The sequence below is a fragment of the Cicer arietinum genome, chromosome 4 (genome assembly GCF_000331145.2).
Source record: "Cicer arietinum cultivar CDC Frontier isolate Library 1 chromosome 4, Cicar.CDCFrontier_v2.0, whole genome shotgun sequence".
In the NCBI taxonomy this organism is placed as follows: domain Eukaryota; kingdom Viridiplantae; phylum Streptophyta; class Magnoliopsida; order Fabales; family Fabaceae; genus Cicer; species Cicer arietinum.
In genome coordinates, this window is record NC_021163.2 from 7,535,438 (window position 1) to 7,553,069 (window position 17,632).

The window sequence follows — 17,632 nt, forward strand, 5'->3', positions numbered from 1 at the left end:
TATATATATATATATATATATATATATATATATATATATTAAATGATCATCTTAGTTTTTGAAATTTTAAAATATTGTCACTTTATTATTTGACTCAGTTAAAAATTCAAACTAATTCTCGAATTTATCAAAACGTTACTCAATTTAGTATTTGACGTCATGATAGTCACATATTATTTTAATATTAAATCCTATTTTTCAATTATTTTTATGATTATTTTAATCATTTAATAACTAATTCAATACTTTGAAAATACTAAAATGATGCACAGGCACACGCAAGACTTATAAAAAATAGGAAACTAAGTTCATAATTTGCATATTGCCCCTAAAATCTCATGAAGGGCTCTGCTAGAAAGTATCTCTACTAGATATTAATTTATAACTTGTGGATAGTCCATGGACGCATTGAAAAGAGCAAGGCCCGACTGTTGGAATAAATATATTCCTTCGAAATATATATATTGGTATATGTCGTATCAAAATATAAACAAAAGTGATTGTTATAACTTTAATGATAATATACTAAATTATTCTTTGATATCTAATTAAATAAATAATATATAATTTCAGATTTACTGAATTTCAATAAATAAACAAAAGTGTGTTAAAAAACTTATTAACATTTATCTTTCATTAATTTAAATTACATCTTTGTTATTACAGGTCACACTAACAAGTATTTTTAAAAACTTAAAATAATAATAATAATAATTTTATTATGAAAAGTAAATTAAATATACAAATATACAATTTTTAATATATTTTTAATAAAAAGATATATATTTAAATCGTTAAACAAATGTTTCAATAATATTTATTAGCATTCTCTTGCAATAAATTAAGAGTGGCACACGACACACGTGAGTATCGTTTAGAGTAACGTGGGAAAAAGTAGAAATGCTGACATCATAAGCTCCATAACCCAGAAGAAACAAAACAATGACAACAAGGCGAGGCGTTCAATATTGATATCATACCATCTTCAGACCTTGATCGACTATGTTCAAGGCATTGATGCAGTCACAATACTAGTATATTTGTAGCTGTTAAATTAAAATCTATCGATCAGAATTCATATTCGTTATTTTTTGAATAATTATTATATAATAAAAATTAAACCTGCATTTTATTAAACTATTAAATTAAGATCCAATGATCAATAATATTCCCACTATGTAATAACAAAATACAAATAAATGATTGATCGTCTTGTCCCCACCAAACAAATGGTGTGACCCATCAAGCGATGTTGTTTATATCTTGTCATTTTATTATTAATAATAACGTGAATGTTAAGTTTTAAAACACGACTCTTTATATTTTCTTCAACATGAAAAAAATCCATTTTTATTTGAGTAATAGTTACGAAAATTTAAATAATAGTTTATAAAGACTTATTTTAAATCTAAAATTTTCTACTTTTTTACGTTTAAAATGTATGAGTCTAATTATTAAATTTAGAATTTATGGTTTACTTAAAAAGTGTTTATAAATAATTTAATAAAATCACAGTCATTTATATTTCATTTAACATAAATATTTACTATTTTTTCTTTATATATAAAAATATATTAATTAAATTAAAAAATTATTATGGTATTAAATTTAGTGACAATTAAAATAAATTTATTAATTTACATTTAAAGAAAAATAATTAATTTTTATCTTTATTATAATAATATTTCATTACATATTATAGAGGAAAAAAATTAACATAATTAAGTATAAATAGTAAAACAAATAATAATGAATACAGCTGAAAAGTTGAATGAAATATTATTAAAGAAATCTAAAGAAGATCTAATTTTTAAGAATGGTAGTAACTTATTTGTTTTTAATGCGGAAATATATAAACGACCCCCCAGTACATAAGGCCGCAACATAATTAATTAGATTCCAAATTTCGACAAAAGGGAAAGACCATCCGCAACCGCATGACTAACTCCGCCATTTCCCTCCTCCTCCTCCTCCTGACGGCGGCGCTAAACGTCTCCGGAGCACCAACAGCATATGAGGCGCTAAGAAACTTCAACTTTCCCGAAGGAATTCTCCCAAAAGGAGTAATCGGTTACAAACTGGATGAATCAAACGGCGATTTCCGCGCGGATCTGAACGGTTCGTGCAATTTTTCATTGGACGGTTCGTATCAATTGAGTTACCAATCAACCATCACCGGCCACATAACAGAGAATAGACTCACCAATCTCAGGGGTATAAGCGTCAAAGTACTTTTCTTCTGGGTAAATATTCTTGAGGTTGTTCGGAAGGGTGATAACCTTGATTTCTCTGTTGGGGTCGCTTCTGCGTCTTTTCCTTTAGATAATTTCTTTGTTTCTCCACAGTGCGGTTGCGGTTTGGATTGCGATTCTATAAAAATAAGAAAACTCAAATTGCCAATAATAAACCCTTCTCTTTCCTCTTCTTGATTACAATCCTTTTCACATGTGGTCACATTATTCACACCTCAAATTGAAGTCGTGTTTGGTTTTCCACACTTTGTATTCTTACATTTAATCACTTCCATTTTTTAAGTGTTTGTCATGTCTGGTGTGTGGTCGCTCTTGAGCATGATGCACCTCCAAGGACACTATCTATATTATGTATAATATTATATATGTACCTCAATGTTGTTTATTTATAAAAAAAATGGTATATTAAATGATATATTTTGTCAATTGTTCGTTTTAAGCATGTAATATGTAATATAAATTATAGAATGTTTGATGTATCAAGGGGAGAGATCAGATTCTAGCTTTTTTCTGAAAACAAGATTGATTGGTTTTTTATTTTGATGAAGATTGGAGACATTAGTAATAGTCTTGGTTTAAATAAAATAAAAAAACTAATTTTGAAATCGGATTATCAATATCAAGATTAAAACGGTTCAAATATGGTTATCAAAATCAAATTGGATTAACAATACATCTGCAGCAGATTTTATGGTAATTAGACTAGAGAGAATAAACAGAAGAAATAAAAACAAAGAATGAGAGAGAAGAAAATTTAAACAAAAAAAGAAGATAGAGAGAGTTGTACACTCTCTTGCAGCATAGGATTGGATCCTGCTCTGGTAGTGATCCCCTTTGCATTAGTGGATTTCACACTTTCTTTTTATGACCCACATTATGTGACGTATACTTTTTATAATGCACCAATAATAGAGAAATAGTATGTGAGTGGAATTAATTTACACTGTGTGGCAAATATCAGTACGCCACAGCAAATAATTTTCAATGATGCCAGTGTCACACCGGCAATACGACGCTCACAATTTTCAAAACGAAAGAGTGAATATATTTTTTAATAAAAAACAAAGAATATTATATGTGCACTAGTTGATTGGTTGATGGATCTGAGTGATACAATTTGTATGAGGTGCCGTTTTATATATACAATTTTTTTATGGTACAAAAATCTATACCAATTTTAATCCTGGGTTGGGTTTAAGCAAATTGGGCCACGAAATCCATGAACAAATTACAGCGTGCGGCAAATATCAGTTCATGCATTAAAATATATTTAGAGATCAAACTAACTAATAAAATAATAAAATACACATTGAAGATGATTTTGAAATTTTATAATTTAATTTATTTATAATATAATAAAATAACTCCAAGTTATTTTATTGTCAATTTTGCCACATAGATGTATTTTTGTCAAATCAATTATATACTTATGTTATTTAAATTTTGTCTGTGACTATAATGATATTGCTAGACACATTTAGAGAACGAATTAATGGTTTATTCTATTATCATGTTTTCTGTATATGTTTTCTTTTAACTCAATTTGTTTGCGAATTTAATATATTTTCATACAATACATTTAGTATAAGAAAAGTCAATCAACATTGAAATGCAAATAAATGTTTAAAACCATCACTTGATATGCAAAACCCTATAGTGGATTATTCTGTTAGCTCTCCTCTTGTGTTTGATTATCAAACTATCTTCAATAATGACTTTAGAGTCCAATTAAATATTTATATCTCATCGCTGAATAAGAAAGAAAACTAATTGAGAACATGTCATCCAACTCTTGTAAGTCATAAGGTGTACATTTACTTTTATAGAACACATATTAGTTATAGTAAGATCAAAAGTCCTCTGCATTCACCTCCTAAAGGTCATACTCCCGTGCAATCCCTCATAACCTCTTGATGCACTCTCAATATACACATTTAGATCCCCTCCTTCTAAATCTTCACATAACTTTACTTTAAGATGTTCTTCTAACTCTATATGAGGTACGTAATTACTAATCACATTAAAATTGTATCTTGTTTTACTGTAGATTTTAGAGCTATAATATGATCTCTTATCTTTTTTACAACCAGAGTATCTTTATTCAATTCTTTATCAACAATTTTAATGCTTATTCCATCTTTCAATCAATGTGTTAAAGTTTAAAACTTGAATTGTTTTACTATCTTGTATTTTCACCCACCTCTTAATTTTTTTGTAGGCATGTGAAATGGACCATTTTCCTAATTTTAATGTTCATTATTTTTAAATATTTTCTCGTAAGTGTGCGTATATTTCATGTTCTAAAATGAATTATACTCTTATGAACTGACATCTTTATTTACATTTGTTCACACAAATTTGAGAATCCTTACTTATTTTTTATTGCATTTAGATGACAATATACAATAACTCTTGTATATTTGACATTGTACTCCAACTATACAATGTGTTACTTCCTAGCAATGACCTAACATTAACATAATTATGCATTTAATCAAAATAATAGATACCTAACATTAACATAATTATGCATTTAATCAAAATAATAGATATTTAATATACGTTGGATGTCAATTACCTAATAGAATAATTTTCTTTTCTTTTTATTCTGACTTATAACTGACTATGTATAACAAACCTAACATTGGCATGATTTTTTTTAATGTATCTTCACACATTTTATACAAAAAGATATAACTCTTATACATAACTAATCAAATATGCATATACAAAGAGATACACACCTATCTCTCACTATATATATTACTTATGAGTTGCTATGAAATCATACAAATGTAATAAAATATTAATTATGTTAAATAATGATTACTATGCAAATTTATTTTTCTCAGTTTTTCGAACATATTTTATTTTTCTCGGTTTTTCAAACATATTTTTTTTGTAGACAAGATAGTAAATATCATAAAAAATTAACACACAAATTATGATCTTCAATCTATTAATGTTTAATTTTCTATCATACTATTTTCTCCTTCCATTCGACAATGAATGACTCGCTATTTTGAAATGATTGAAAATTTCAATTTTTAATGTATTTTTTTCAATTATACATTTAATTAATATTACTTGCATCATTTTTAATATACGATATTTTACTATGCATTTGTAACATTGATAAAATATTAAATACTTAATAAAAATAATTTGATAAAAATAGTATTTTCTCTCTTTTATTTATACATTTTTTTTAATATGCGTAAAATGATAAAATGACTAATTGTTATGAGATGCGGTAAGCGTTATTTATTTCTCTCTCATCTTTCAACTTGGTTAATTTATTCTTGACGTACATTAATGATTAAAAAAATTATAAAATAATTCATAAATTATCTTTCTCGTGCAAATTTTTTGATTTACATAAAATGACATAATTTATAAGTGGCGAAAGAAAAACATATTTAACTTTACAATAAATTAATTGCATTCTTAAAACATAAAGCAAGCTCCGCGTAAACCATGCTTCCTAGTTCCTACACCCATGGTCGCTTCTTCGGACTGGAAGCAACCTCCGCATAAGCCATTGTGGCATTTGTATGGTTTGATTTTTTACTTTCACCAGGTTTGAGATCTAGTAAGTTTGTGGTTGTTTGTAATTTTGGTTTTTCTATGTTATGTGTTTTGTGGCTACTATCAATGTCAACATTTTCTCTACCTTTTAAATGGTTCCTGGACATGTAATCATGAAATTGGTTAAATTCGAGACCATTCTTAATCAATATGAGCCTGCACAGGCTAAACAAATAATTTGTAATTGAATAACTGTGGATTCTCTTTTTATTTTGGTCATTGACCATATTTGAAAAATATTAATTTAGTTTTTTTAGCCAGTACATTTTGGTATGGTAATGTCCTCTTGGTTTTTATTCTCTCTATTTCTATAGTTGTCATATACTTGTTTAGTTTCATTAATTATCATAGTGTCAAATTGTGGATGTTCCAGCACAATATGTTTCAAATTGGTATTGTATTGACTTTATTTATCATCATTGAATGAAATTTGTTTACTATCAAAAAACGATTTCCTAAAAAAAATCATAAAGCAATAATCAGTTTGATTTTTTTCCTCAAAATGATAATTATTATTAGTATTTAGAAAATAATTAGGTGATTAAAAAAATTAATTGTAGTTTTAGTATATTTGTTTATTGATTCACGAAATTGATAATTTTATTTTAAAAATTAATAATTTGGTCTTTTTTATTTATTTATTAATTAAATAAAATAATGTGAGATGTTTTAAATAGCGTGATATATGATATATAAATGTAAAATAATTAATAAATATAGAATCATAATAAAATACTGTAAAAATTTAATTTTAAACTTTATAACAGTTTTATTTATAATTTAATCAATAACATATTAATAATTAATACATCTATATAGTTTTATATTATTAAAATATATATTAGATTATTTAACATATTTTAAATTATTATTATTTTATTTAAAAATTTAAATAATAAAATCAAAACTATCAATATTTACAATAAAAATTTAATTTTATAAATCGATAAAAATAGAAGAATACAAAATTGTAGTATATGTGATGAGGTGATATAACCAATAACATAATCGACCTCAATTATAAGAACAATAAATTAAGATGCGGTGTGTCTTATGCCTCAGACAACTTGATTCATTTTGCTGCAAAATGATTGTTTTCAGCGACGGTTGTTTGTTTATAAAAAATAATAACACAAATGGTTGCAAGAGTTTATTATGTTTGTAGAAAATAAGAGCACCGCCCCTCAATCATTATTTTTTATTTTTTTTACGTAATAATTGCAAGAGTTTTTAAATATTGAAAAATTGTTCCTGCTCCTGCATATTCAAATGGAGTAATTACGTGTAGGTACCACATTTCTTTCTAATTATTAAAGCATCTACGTTCTATTAAAGACTGACACTTTTTTTCATAATATAAAAAAATAAATATATTTTATAAGTTATAAGTTTTATTTAAAAATAATTATTTTTAAGTTTATAGTTTATAATGTTTTTTATAAACTAATTTAAGCAATTTATAGATTTTTAGTTTATAAATTATCTTCTAATTTTACCTTATTATTTAATTAAAAAATATAATTTATTTATTTTAATTTAAAAAGTTAGAAATAATTTAATTAAATAATTTAAATTTTTTTATAAATATGTATTACAATTTAAAATAAATAAATTTGCTAATAAATAAAATATATCTTATTAACAAATAATTTTTATATTATTTATAAATTATTAATATTTTATAATAATTAAGATAGATAAATAAAAATATATATATTAGATAAACTTTAAATTGAAAGAAAAATATTAAGTTACTAGTACTTTTAAAATATTTTAAACATTAATTTGTAAAATTTATTTTTAATTAAAAATATCATTTTACGTTATTTTATATTTTTAAATTAATTGAATCGTTATCTTAATTTGATTAAAAAAAACCTAAAAATATAGAATCTTATCGAGAATGAGGCTAACGAAACATTCTTTCTCTCTTCACTTTTTAGTGGACTCCTCCACTAAATAAATATATTAAAATAAATTAGTATTATTAAAATATAATGATATAGAACTATGAAATATGAATATTTTTAAAATAGTGGACTACTTATATTGAATACTTATTTAGAATACGGGTGTTCGTGATGCAGTTTAAATTGATTTTAAGATAAAAATTCATATAATTTAAATATTTGTTGTTCTTTTTGGATGACACTCAAAAAAAAAATTTGATCCAATCCAATCTAAATTAATGTAGTTTAAATTGGATCAATTTCAATTAATACAAATTACAATATAAAATATAATATGTTAATTTTTTATAAAATATAATATCTTAATCTATATCAGTACTTGTATCCATACATATGCATCATAAATATATATAAATATATAGTTATTGGTGAAATTTATCTAATAATTTTTTGAAGGTGTTGAATTGAAGAAAAAAATATTTATTAAGCATTATAAATATAAAATTATAAAATAAGTGATGTGTATAACCACATAAAGTGTGAAGCTCCATTGAGGATGATTTAATCACCATTTGATAAAAAACTGTTTTTAAATCTAAGCAATTTTTCGAGTTATTGTGTATTTATTATTTTATTTCAAATATATCTATTCTTAATTTATTTTGGAAAACAAAATATCAAATTCAATACATTTACATATAAAAAGTATTTTAATAACATCTATACATAAAATTTGACACATTAAATTTTTTACATATTTTTTTATATATGTGAAACAGTTGAAAATACTTTACCTCACGGTAAAAAGGCTATAGGATGATACTAGTAGAGGGATGTTTTTTCTTGAGTGTGTTCCTTAACTTTCATCTAACCATAGGGTTAAGCCATTATTTTTATTAATTATTACAATATTTCTTGTGATCAGGAGAATTTTCATTTTATCTTCGTACTAGTGTTAAACGAACGTGAATGTCGCGGATCTGCGACTTTAAAAAGAAAAAGATTCGTGACCATAATTTAAAATCAAACTCGTGAACCTTTTTCGAACTCACGAAAAACATATACAGTAGTCTAGTCAATAAATGTGCCATTGGATGCCTGCTACTACATTATCTACAGTTTTCACTTCATTTTTAAAATTAAAGCTTACATATGAGAATATGTTGTATTTGAATTTCAATACCTAGTGTATAATTCCAACATCCTAATTTTCTAGAGAACAAAATGGACAAAATACAAGATCAATAGTTCATAATGCTTCTTTAAGTCTTAAATTAAAACAACAAAAATTAATATATTAATTTAAAATTTGAATAATTACATAGATTTTTATTGAGATCAAATACAGTGATCTAATTTTCTTTGTTGATACTTAAAATGAGAGAAAATATTTCCAAACCATTTAAAATCACCAACATAACAGCGGGTTGAAATTTGAAATTAGTGATTCTTATTTTGAATTACTTATTGCCCAAAACCGTGGCTCGTGGGTTACCAACATCAATCTCTTTGGGGTTCGTGTTCTCCGGTTTGTAGTAACCAGTAACAGGGTCTGGGACCCACGCTACCTTTTCAGAATTTGCCACCTTGTCTTCCCCTGATTTGGGTGGTACCATCTTTCCGCTCATTGATGTTGCTGCTCCTCTTCTTGCGTTTTCTGTTGCACCTGCTGCGTATCCTCGTCTGTTTTATTGTACCACACCAACAATTATTACAAACATTCATACATTATTAATGCATCATCAAATTATAAAATATTCTCTCTTGTCCCTATAATCACATAGTATATAATAAACAAAAATAAGAGAAAATCTTTTTGGGTACGAGTAAAGAACATATGTTTCAAAAGAAAAAAAAATAATGTGTTTAAATTCACGGTAAATTTAAATTATTTTATGACATCATGATTTTGTCAAGAAAAATTATACTTTAACTTTCATCCAATTTACCTTTATTTTAATTATACGTTCAATAAGTAACCGTTTGAAAAAAATATGATATGATGAAAAAACTAAAACACAATTAAGAGATATAATTTTGAATTTGTTCCAATAGAAAACTTTTCTTTAGGAGGTAAGAAATATGAGAAATAATAAATAAATAAAAACATTGAGGAACCTAGTAAGAGAGTTGGAGAATCCGTCGGCAACAAGAACAGAGATAGCCTTGACGTTAATGAAGGAGCGAGCCATTGATGATTCAAATTAAAATTAGTTAAAAATTTGTAGGAGGAGGAGGAGAAGAAGGGTTATTTTTAAATTTGATGGAAGCAAGGTGGGAAGAGCTTGATTTAATAGAAATTTTTTGATTTTGTGTTACTAATGAAAAGGAGAAAATTAAAGAAACAAGTTGTCGACAGCGAGAAACTTATGTCACATATATGTGGTGTGTGAGCTTCCAGCAGACACAAAGGAATTGTATTGTGATGGGTGCCAGATACATAAGTGGTGGGCTTCCATATATAGAGGCTAAGGAAATTAGGAAATTTGTTCAATCATTAATCAAATTATTACGTGCCCCATCAAAATTAGCACCTACATGACTACAACCTTTCCTTTTTCTGATACCTATTGGTTGATTCCTAGAGTCGTTCTGTATTTGTCTTCCTTTAATTTTAAAGTACTTTATTTTTTTAAATACATTGAAAAAAGACATGTAGAAAGTAAAATATAAAACAATCTTTTATTATAAACTTAATTTGTTTAATTTTTTAAGCACTTAAATTATATCTTATTGTTTATTAAATTTGTGGTATATGTTATGCATTTAAAAAATTATTTTCTCTTTAATAAATTATACTTTTGAACTTAATCTTTTTTATACTTAAATACTGATTTCGTCCGTAATCATTTGTGGAGTAATCCGTGTCATAGAAATTCCTCGCTTTTTTTGACAACACAAAAAACCACACATATCAAACTATTGATACACCAACCTAAATTTGACAACAAAATCACTACTATTTAAATAATAAGTTGAATACATCACACCCATCAAATAAAATATACAAATTTTCCTTCATTTTATCAACAGATACAGATATTCATAGACACGTACAATTTATTTGCATTTGTATTGTTAGATAATATTATTATATATTAGTAGTAAGAGTATTTTAGACAATTCTAGACAATTCTATTCTTTTATATATATACTTATTGTAATCCTATTAACTTTGGTTTTTGTTCATTATATGTTATGAAACCCTAGAGTGGTTGTTTCTCTTCTTCCTCTTTCTTCCTCTTTTCTTTGTTAACATGGTATCTAGAGCCTATTTCGATCCTCCTTGAATGATCTCGCCTCTATTCCGCTGTCGAGTTCCCAACAATTAGGGAATATAATTATAGTTTCTCTTTTCTAACATTCCAACATTCAGTGAGATTTTTTCGGTAAACCGTGTCCCAATTCTAGTTTACCCATTCTTTGTAGCTTTTCGTTTATTTTCAGTAGATCAGTCAAAAAAAAAATTATTAGGGTTCTATAAACTTTTCCACAACCCATTAGGGTTTGGCGCTCTAACCAACCGAGCTAAAAAGAACAATGGGGTGGTAAAGTTTACTTTGAGAATCATTATTATTTGCATGGTTATTGGGGGATTTTGATTGATCGCTATGAAGAGATGATTGAGAATTATCATCCTGATTTTGGGATCTACCGTAGAGAAGAGATAGACTATTTTTGATAGAAAAGGCAACCACCAAAAGAGAAAAGAGAAGAGTAACCTGTTCCCGATTTTGGGAAATCAGTCTCACAAAAACATCAATTGCGCATTCGTTAACCGTTGGATTTGACTGATTTTTGGACAGAAGGTTCACAACATTCAGGTCTTCGTCTTCAACGGTCGAATCGGTAAAACGACATCTGTAGGGGGAGAAATCGTGCTCGCACAGCACCAGGTTATCCATAATTTATTTTGTCTCAGTGATTGTGTTTGTCGTATTTTCCTGTCATTATTTGTATGGCTTTGAGAGAAAGTTTGGAGGTTCATTGTGTTGTTTTGAAAAATGGGTTTTGTGTTAATTTGCATGTTGGGACTTCTTTGGTTGATATGTATGTGAAGTTTGGTTTTTTGGGTAGTGCTAGGAAGGTGTTTGATGAAATGTCTGTGAGAAGTTTGGTTTCTTGGACTGCTGTTATTGTTGGGTATGCTAGGTGTGGGGATATGAGTGAGGCCAGGAAGCTTTTTGATGTTATGCCTGATAGAGATATTGCTGCTTCTAATGTTATGATTGACGAGTATGTGAAAATGAGGTGTATGGATTTGGCGAGGGATTTGTTTGATAAGATGAAGGATAAGAATGTTATTTCTCATACTAGTATGGTTCATGGTTATTGTGAGGATGATGATGTTGTGGCGGCTAGGTTTATGTTTGATTGTATGCATGTCAAGAATGTGCTTAGTTGGAATGCGATGATTAGGGGATATTGTGAGAATAGACGACCGCACGATGCGTTGAAGTTGTTTTGGGAAATGAGGGGAAGTTTGGATGTGGAAATGAATAAAGTGACGGTTATGAGTATTCTTCCTGCTGTTGCTGATTTGAGTTCTTTGGATTTGGGTGTTTGGATTCATGGGTTTGTGCAAAGGAACCGACTTGATGTAGATGTTCATGTGTGTAATGCTTTGGTTGATATGTATGCAAAATGTGCGAAAATTGGAAAAGCTAAATTGCTTTTTGAGGAGATGAATGAAAAAGATACATCGTCGTTGAATGTTTTGATAAATGGTTATGGTGTCAATGGTTGTGCGAAGGAAGCATTATAAGTATTCGCAGCAATGTTACGGGAAGAATTTGAACCGAATGAGATAACAATGACTAGTGTGTTATCTGCTTGCAACCATTGTGGTTTGGTAGAGGAAGGAAGAAGATGCTTCAAAGAAATAGAGAGATAGTGTGTTATCTGCTTACCATTGTGGTTTGGTAGAGGAAGGAAGAAGATGCTTCAAAGAAATGGAGAGATTTGGAATTGTGCCTCAGATTGAGCATTATGGTTGTATGATTGACCTTCTAGGAAGGGTTGGATACTTGGATGAGGCTGAAAATTTGATCTTCTGTGTTGTCGCTCTGTCTGTTGCTTCTTCTGTTTGATTGCTAATATCTCTAGTGATTTGCTTTGTTGCTTCTCTCTTTGTTTAGTTTGGTTTGATATGATTTAGTTTTGTTTGGTTCTATTTGGTTTGGTTTGTTTCGATTTGGTTTCGTGGTGCTACTTCTTTGGTTGTTCCTATCTGTTGATTTTTATATGGTTGTTTCGTGGTGCTACTTCTTTGGTTATTCCTATCTGTTGATTTTGATATGGTTGTTGCTCCTTGGTTTGTTTGGATTTGGTTTCGTGGTGCTACTTCTTTGGTTGTTCTTATCTGTTGATTTTGATATGGTTGTTGCTCCTTTTTTTGATCGCTCCTTTTTCGGTTTGATTTTTTGTTGGCTTGGTTCTTCTCTTTGATTGTTGCTTCTTCTTTGGTGACATCCCTCTTGTCCCATCCAGCTGTCCAACCACCTCATGTGATTGTTGATCCTCCTCGTTACCCCTCTCGTCATCATCTTCAGCATAAAATCATTACTCTACCGTTTGTCTCTTCTTCTTTACAGATTGCTGATTTGTTCACCAAAAAATTTGACGCATGCGGTTCAATGCGACCCATGTCACACGCATCAAACCTTCTGAATTGTGGTACTCGGAGATTCCACTTCCTTTTTTTTTTCTTTCTAAATAACTAAAATTTCCATTTCACTTTTGTCGCGTTTATACCGAAATTTAGGAAAATTAAAACAAAACAGTCAAAAAATCAATAATGGTTCATATAATGTTGAACCACTTGATGTACCTTTGAAACGTGGAAGCATTCACAAAGATGCATTCCATTAAACATTTTCGTTTTTTTTTTAGTTGACAAACTTTCGATGCTCCATGTTAATGCATCGTGAGTTTGAAGGGAGATGTTAGATAATATTATTATATATTAGTAGTAAGGGTATTTTAGACAATTCTAGACAATTCTATTCTTTTATATATATACTTATTGTAACCCTATTAACTTTGATTTTAGTTCATTATATGTTATGAAACTCTATAGTGGTTGTTTCTCTTCTTCCTCTTTTCTTTGTTAACATGTATTACCCTTCATGATATTGATAGACAAATTATCTTTTTTTGTATTACTTTCGATCAATTAATAAGTAGCTAAAATATTCATTTATATTTATTTTACCCGGAATATCAATTAAACTATTCATCTCGTACATGTGCATATTTATCCACGTCTACCCACAAATACAATTTCGTTTCTATAATTCATAACTTAAACATTAATTAACCTTATCGCAACTTGTAAGCAAATTATTAAATATCCTTTCGAGAACAATAAGGACCGTGTATACTTACTTTAACCCGTGTCACTATATATATAATATGGTTGGCTCCAAGGCCCACCAATGAGGCATTCTGTGATCTGACCTTTCTTCTCCATTTGCTTTTCATGTTGTAAATAAATAATGCACAATACTATATAGTGGGGAATAAGTCTTACTTTTAAAATATTTGGTCAGAAGTTTGGATGCCCCTAGCACGAAAATAAATTAGTTTCTTAACCTAGACAAAAATAGAAAAGTGGAATGGAATTTAAGCATCAAGGGAGTCAACTACAATTTGTGGTCTACATCCTCATTTTGATGCATCCCTTATCCACTAGAGCGGTCAACACCACACTTTTCAATCTCAAGTTTGCCAATTGGACTACTAGTATTATTTCTATCTTTAAATAAGTTATATTATAAAAGAAGCTCCTAAACATAAAGTCTACTCTTAAATCATTTAATTAATTAATTTTTTACAAAAAAACATTTTCATTAATTGAATAGTCTTCTATTATTTTTAACTGTCGTTTGTTCTTTTTTATTTTATTTTTAAAGTTTAAATAGTATCATTAGAAAAAACACAATGTTTAGCCACAATTATAAATTTTTTTATCATGACAAATAAAGTTAATTATACTAACTAAATATTAAGTAAAATTTGACATCACAACGTTGTTTACCACTTAACAATTGTTTATTAACAATATTTAAAAAAGACGTGATAACATATTTTAATATTATATCAAAAAACAACATTAAACTCATGAAAAAAATACTATAAGTATATAAAAGAAACATATTATCAAACTCTTTGATTCAAATATCAGAGGTAAATTATGAATTGACTATATGAATGAACTAAATTTTGAATATATAAAGTGATGACTTATATTTTATGGTTTAAGGTTTTGGATTTTGATGTAGTGTGAAAAGTCACTTGTGATCTTGAAGCATTTGGCTCGTTGTCGCACTCGCGCCCCATACTCCTCAACAAGTGGTGTCAACTCATTGTATCGAAGTAAGGCGTAGTCAAGAGACAGGTTCCTTTGTTGCTCTTGCGCTTTTCGAGACTCACAAACAAGTGGTATTAGAGTAATGATTCGACTTGATAGGGGAGCAAAAGTAGATATTGATACCTTGCATTGAAAGTCTTCCTAATTATGAAATTAGGAGGAATGCTCTGTGGTAATAAGGACAATGCAAATATAAGATATGTGAGACTACCACTTGGGGAAGAATTTTGAGTTCAAGTATAAGTGGATAAGTTATACATTGATGTGAATGAGCCAAATATTGAATATACAAGAGTGGTGACCCATATATATAATACTTTAAGATTTAGATTGAGATATATCTGTCAAAGTCTCTAATAAATCAAAAAACATTTGGTCAATTGTTATTTTTGCGCTTCTCAAATTTCCCATAAGTCAATCCAATATAAAACTATTTGATTTAGCTGGTTGTTTGACCTTGCAAAATAAAGTAATAATTAAAATGATCAATTTTTGTATTAGTTATTTGGTCTCATTATTAAAATTTTAAATGATGAAATTGAGTCTAAGTGTTAAAATTTTCATAGCATAAAAAGTTGATTTAATTTTTTAAGATTTTAAAACTATGATCCAGTAAATAAAATTTAAACAAAGGATAAAATTGGAAGAAAGTGATGTTACACTAAATTTAGCAAAATTTGATGTCCCATATATATATATATATATATATATATATATATATATATATATATATATATGATCAATTATTCATAAAATATATATATTTTTTTGAAATTATGAAAGTAAATAATAGTCACAAAAAACACACTACTATTATCTTAGTTTCTTATTGAATTGGTGCTCGTATCGATTCTATTTGTCTGTCGTAATTTAAGATTTGAGTGGAGTCAAGATAAATTACTTATTTGTCAAATACGAACTAACTTCATTCATTAATGAACCTATTGGTTTGGATTATTAGATCATAATACATAAATATAATTTTAAAATCTTAAAAAATTAAATCAATTTTTATCTTATTAAACTTTTAACACTTAGACTCAATTTCATCATTTAAAATTTTAATAATTAGACCAAATATAAGACATTTTTAGATTTAACACTTTATAGTCTTAATTTATATTTATAAATTACAATAAAAAAGTTTATAATTTACTTTTTAAGAGGTCGGGTTTGAGTATGACTTTGTAAACCCGTTACTAAAACCAAACAATTTCGTGTTTGGTCGAGTTTTTTTTAAAGGCAAGAGTTTTATTTATATAACAAAAAATTTACCTTTGAGTAGAAAAAGAAAAACCTTACCAATACAAACAAGAAAAATAAAATTGCACGGCATTTTAGAACACTCAGATTTGTAATTTTTGCAAACAAAAAACCAATCTTTTAAACAATTTTTTTTATTTCACTCAAACATTTGTCCAACTTAATCTGCAAAACTTTGATTCATATGAAATTTGAGATTTGAATTTATACTATAAATATTTATCGTTATTATTAGTTTTATTTATTATAAATATTAGTATTTGTTATAAATTTTATAATTTTTCTACTTTATAAATTATAAAATTTAAAATATTTTATATATTTTATGTATTTTTTAATTTATTATATATTTATTAAATAATTTAACTGGAGTTCCATTGATTGAATCAATTAAACTATAATATGAAGATCTAACCGGTTCGACCTCGGTCCAATTTTGAAAATATTGCAAAAGCCTCTACATTATATGTAATGTGTCCCCGACCCATTGGGTTCTTGCCAAATGCCGCAATCTCCTTGAGCTTAAAGAGCAAATTATAACTATAGACTAGCTTAAAAATTTGTATTCTTTTTATCATTACTATTTATAAACATATAATTTACTAAACTTTCAGATAACTTTTTAAATTTGTGTTTGGATTGTAATAAAGAAAAAGTAAATGAATTGTATGGTTGTTTATTTTTTATTTTTTTTTATTTTAGAAGTTTATAATATTTTTTTTTTATTTTAACCACAAAAGTCATAAATAGAAGAAATATAATTATGTTATTTTATTGTTAAAAATTAAATTTATTAAATATTTTAATTTTAATTAATTAACTTTTCAATTATAAGTTATCAACATCAACTATTAACTAACTTATAATTTAATTTTAATAATCGGAATTTTAACATCTCAAAAAAACTATAAGATCATATAAAAATGTTGTTTGATAAACAAATAAGTTTTTAAACTACTTCAATAAACTATAAACTAACTTATTTATGTTATCAAATAGACACTTATGCATATTCACGTAGAAATGAATTGAATGATATATTGCAATGTAAAAATCAGAATCAAAGTTAAAAACTACAACTTCATTGACTTAATAATATTTATAATAATTTACTTTAAAATAGTAGAAATTATTTTAGATTAATTTATTACTAATTAAAAAAGTAATTTTGACATTTAATAATTTAAATATTAATAATTAAAAATTTCAACATGATAAAAATTACATTTTTTTTAAAGTATTTTTTA

At 26.9% G+C, this 17,632-nt stretch overlaps 3 protein-coding genes across 3 annotated transcripts; 2 read left to right on the forward strand and 1 right to left on the reverse strand.

The window, feature by feature from the left end:
• The first annotated feature begins 1,843 nt into the window (after positions 1-1,843).
• On the forward strand, positions 1,844-2,691 carry LOC101515652 (uncharacterized protein At5g01610-like). The gene has a single exon (XM_004495884.4). It carries the CDS (start codon positions 1,938-1,940, stop codon positions 2,427-2,429), a length of 492 nt encoding a protein of 163 aa, XP_004495941.1. The 5' UTR covers positions 1,844-1,937; the 3' UTR covers positions 2,430-2,691.
• Positions 2,692-9,024: 6,333 nt separating this feature from the next.
• LOC101488407 (indole-3-acetic acid-induced protein ARG2-like) lies at positions 9,025-10,185 on the reverse strand. Its single transcript, XM_004495885.3, has 2 exons — positions 9,869-10,185; positions 9,025-9,433 (listed from the first exon to the last, which is right to left on the reverse strand). The coding sequence occupies exons 1-2, from the start codon at positions 9,940-9,942 to the stop codon at positions 9,211-9,213; spliced, it is 297 nt and encodes a 98-aa protein (XP_004495942.1). The 5' UTR covers positions 9,943-10,185; the 3' UTR covers positions 9,025-9,210.
• A 1,523-nt stretch (positions 10,186-11,708) lies between these two features.
• On the forward strand, positions 11,709-12,608 carry LOC140919908 (pentatricopeptide repeat-containing protein At2g44880-like). Its single transcript, XM_073366844.1, has one exon. It carries the CDS (start codon positions 11,709-11,711, stop codon positions 12,513-12,515), a length of 807 nt encoding a protein of 268 aa, XP_073222945.1. The 3' UTR covers positions 12,516-12,608.
• The last annotated feature ends 5,024 nt before the right edge of the window (positions 12,609-17,632 follow it).

Excerpts from the sequence above, each read along its gene's own strand:
- LOC101515652 (XM_004495884.4), top strand. The coding sequence starts at position 1,938 with ATGACTAACTCCGCCATTTCCCTCCTCCTCCTCCTCCTGACGGCGGCG.
- LOC101488407 (XM_004495885.3), bottom strand. The coding sequence starts at position 9,942 with ATGGCTCGCTCCTTCATTAACGTCAAGGCTATCTCTGTTCTTGTTGCC. Across the intron at positions 9,434-9,868 it reads TTCTCCAACTCTCTTACTAG|ACGAGGATACGCAGCAGGTG; the intron begins GTTCCTCAATGT and ends ACAATAAAACAG.
- LOC140919908 (XM_073366844.1), top strand. The coding sequence starts at position 11,709 with ATGGCTTTGAGAGAAAGTTTGGAGGTTCATTGTGTTGTTTTGAAAAAT.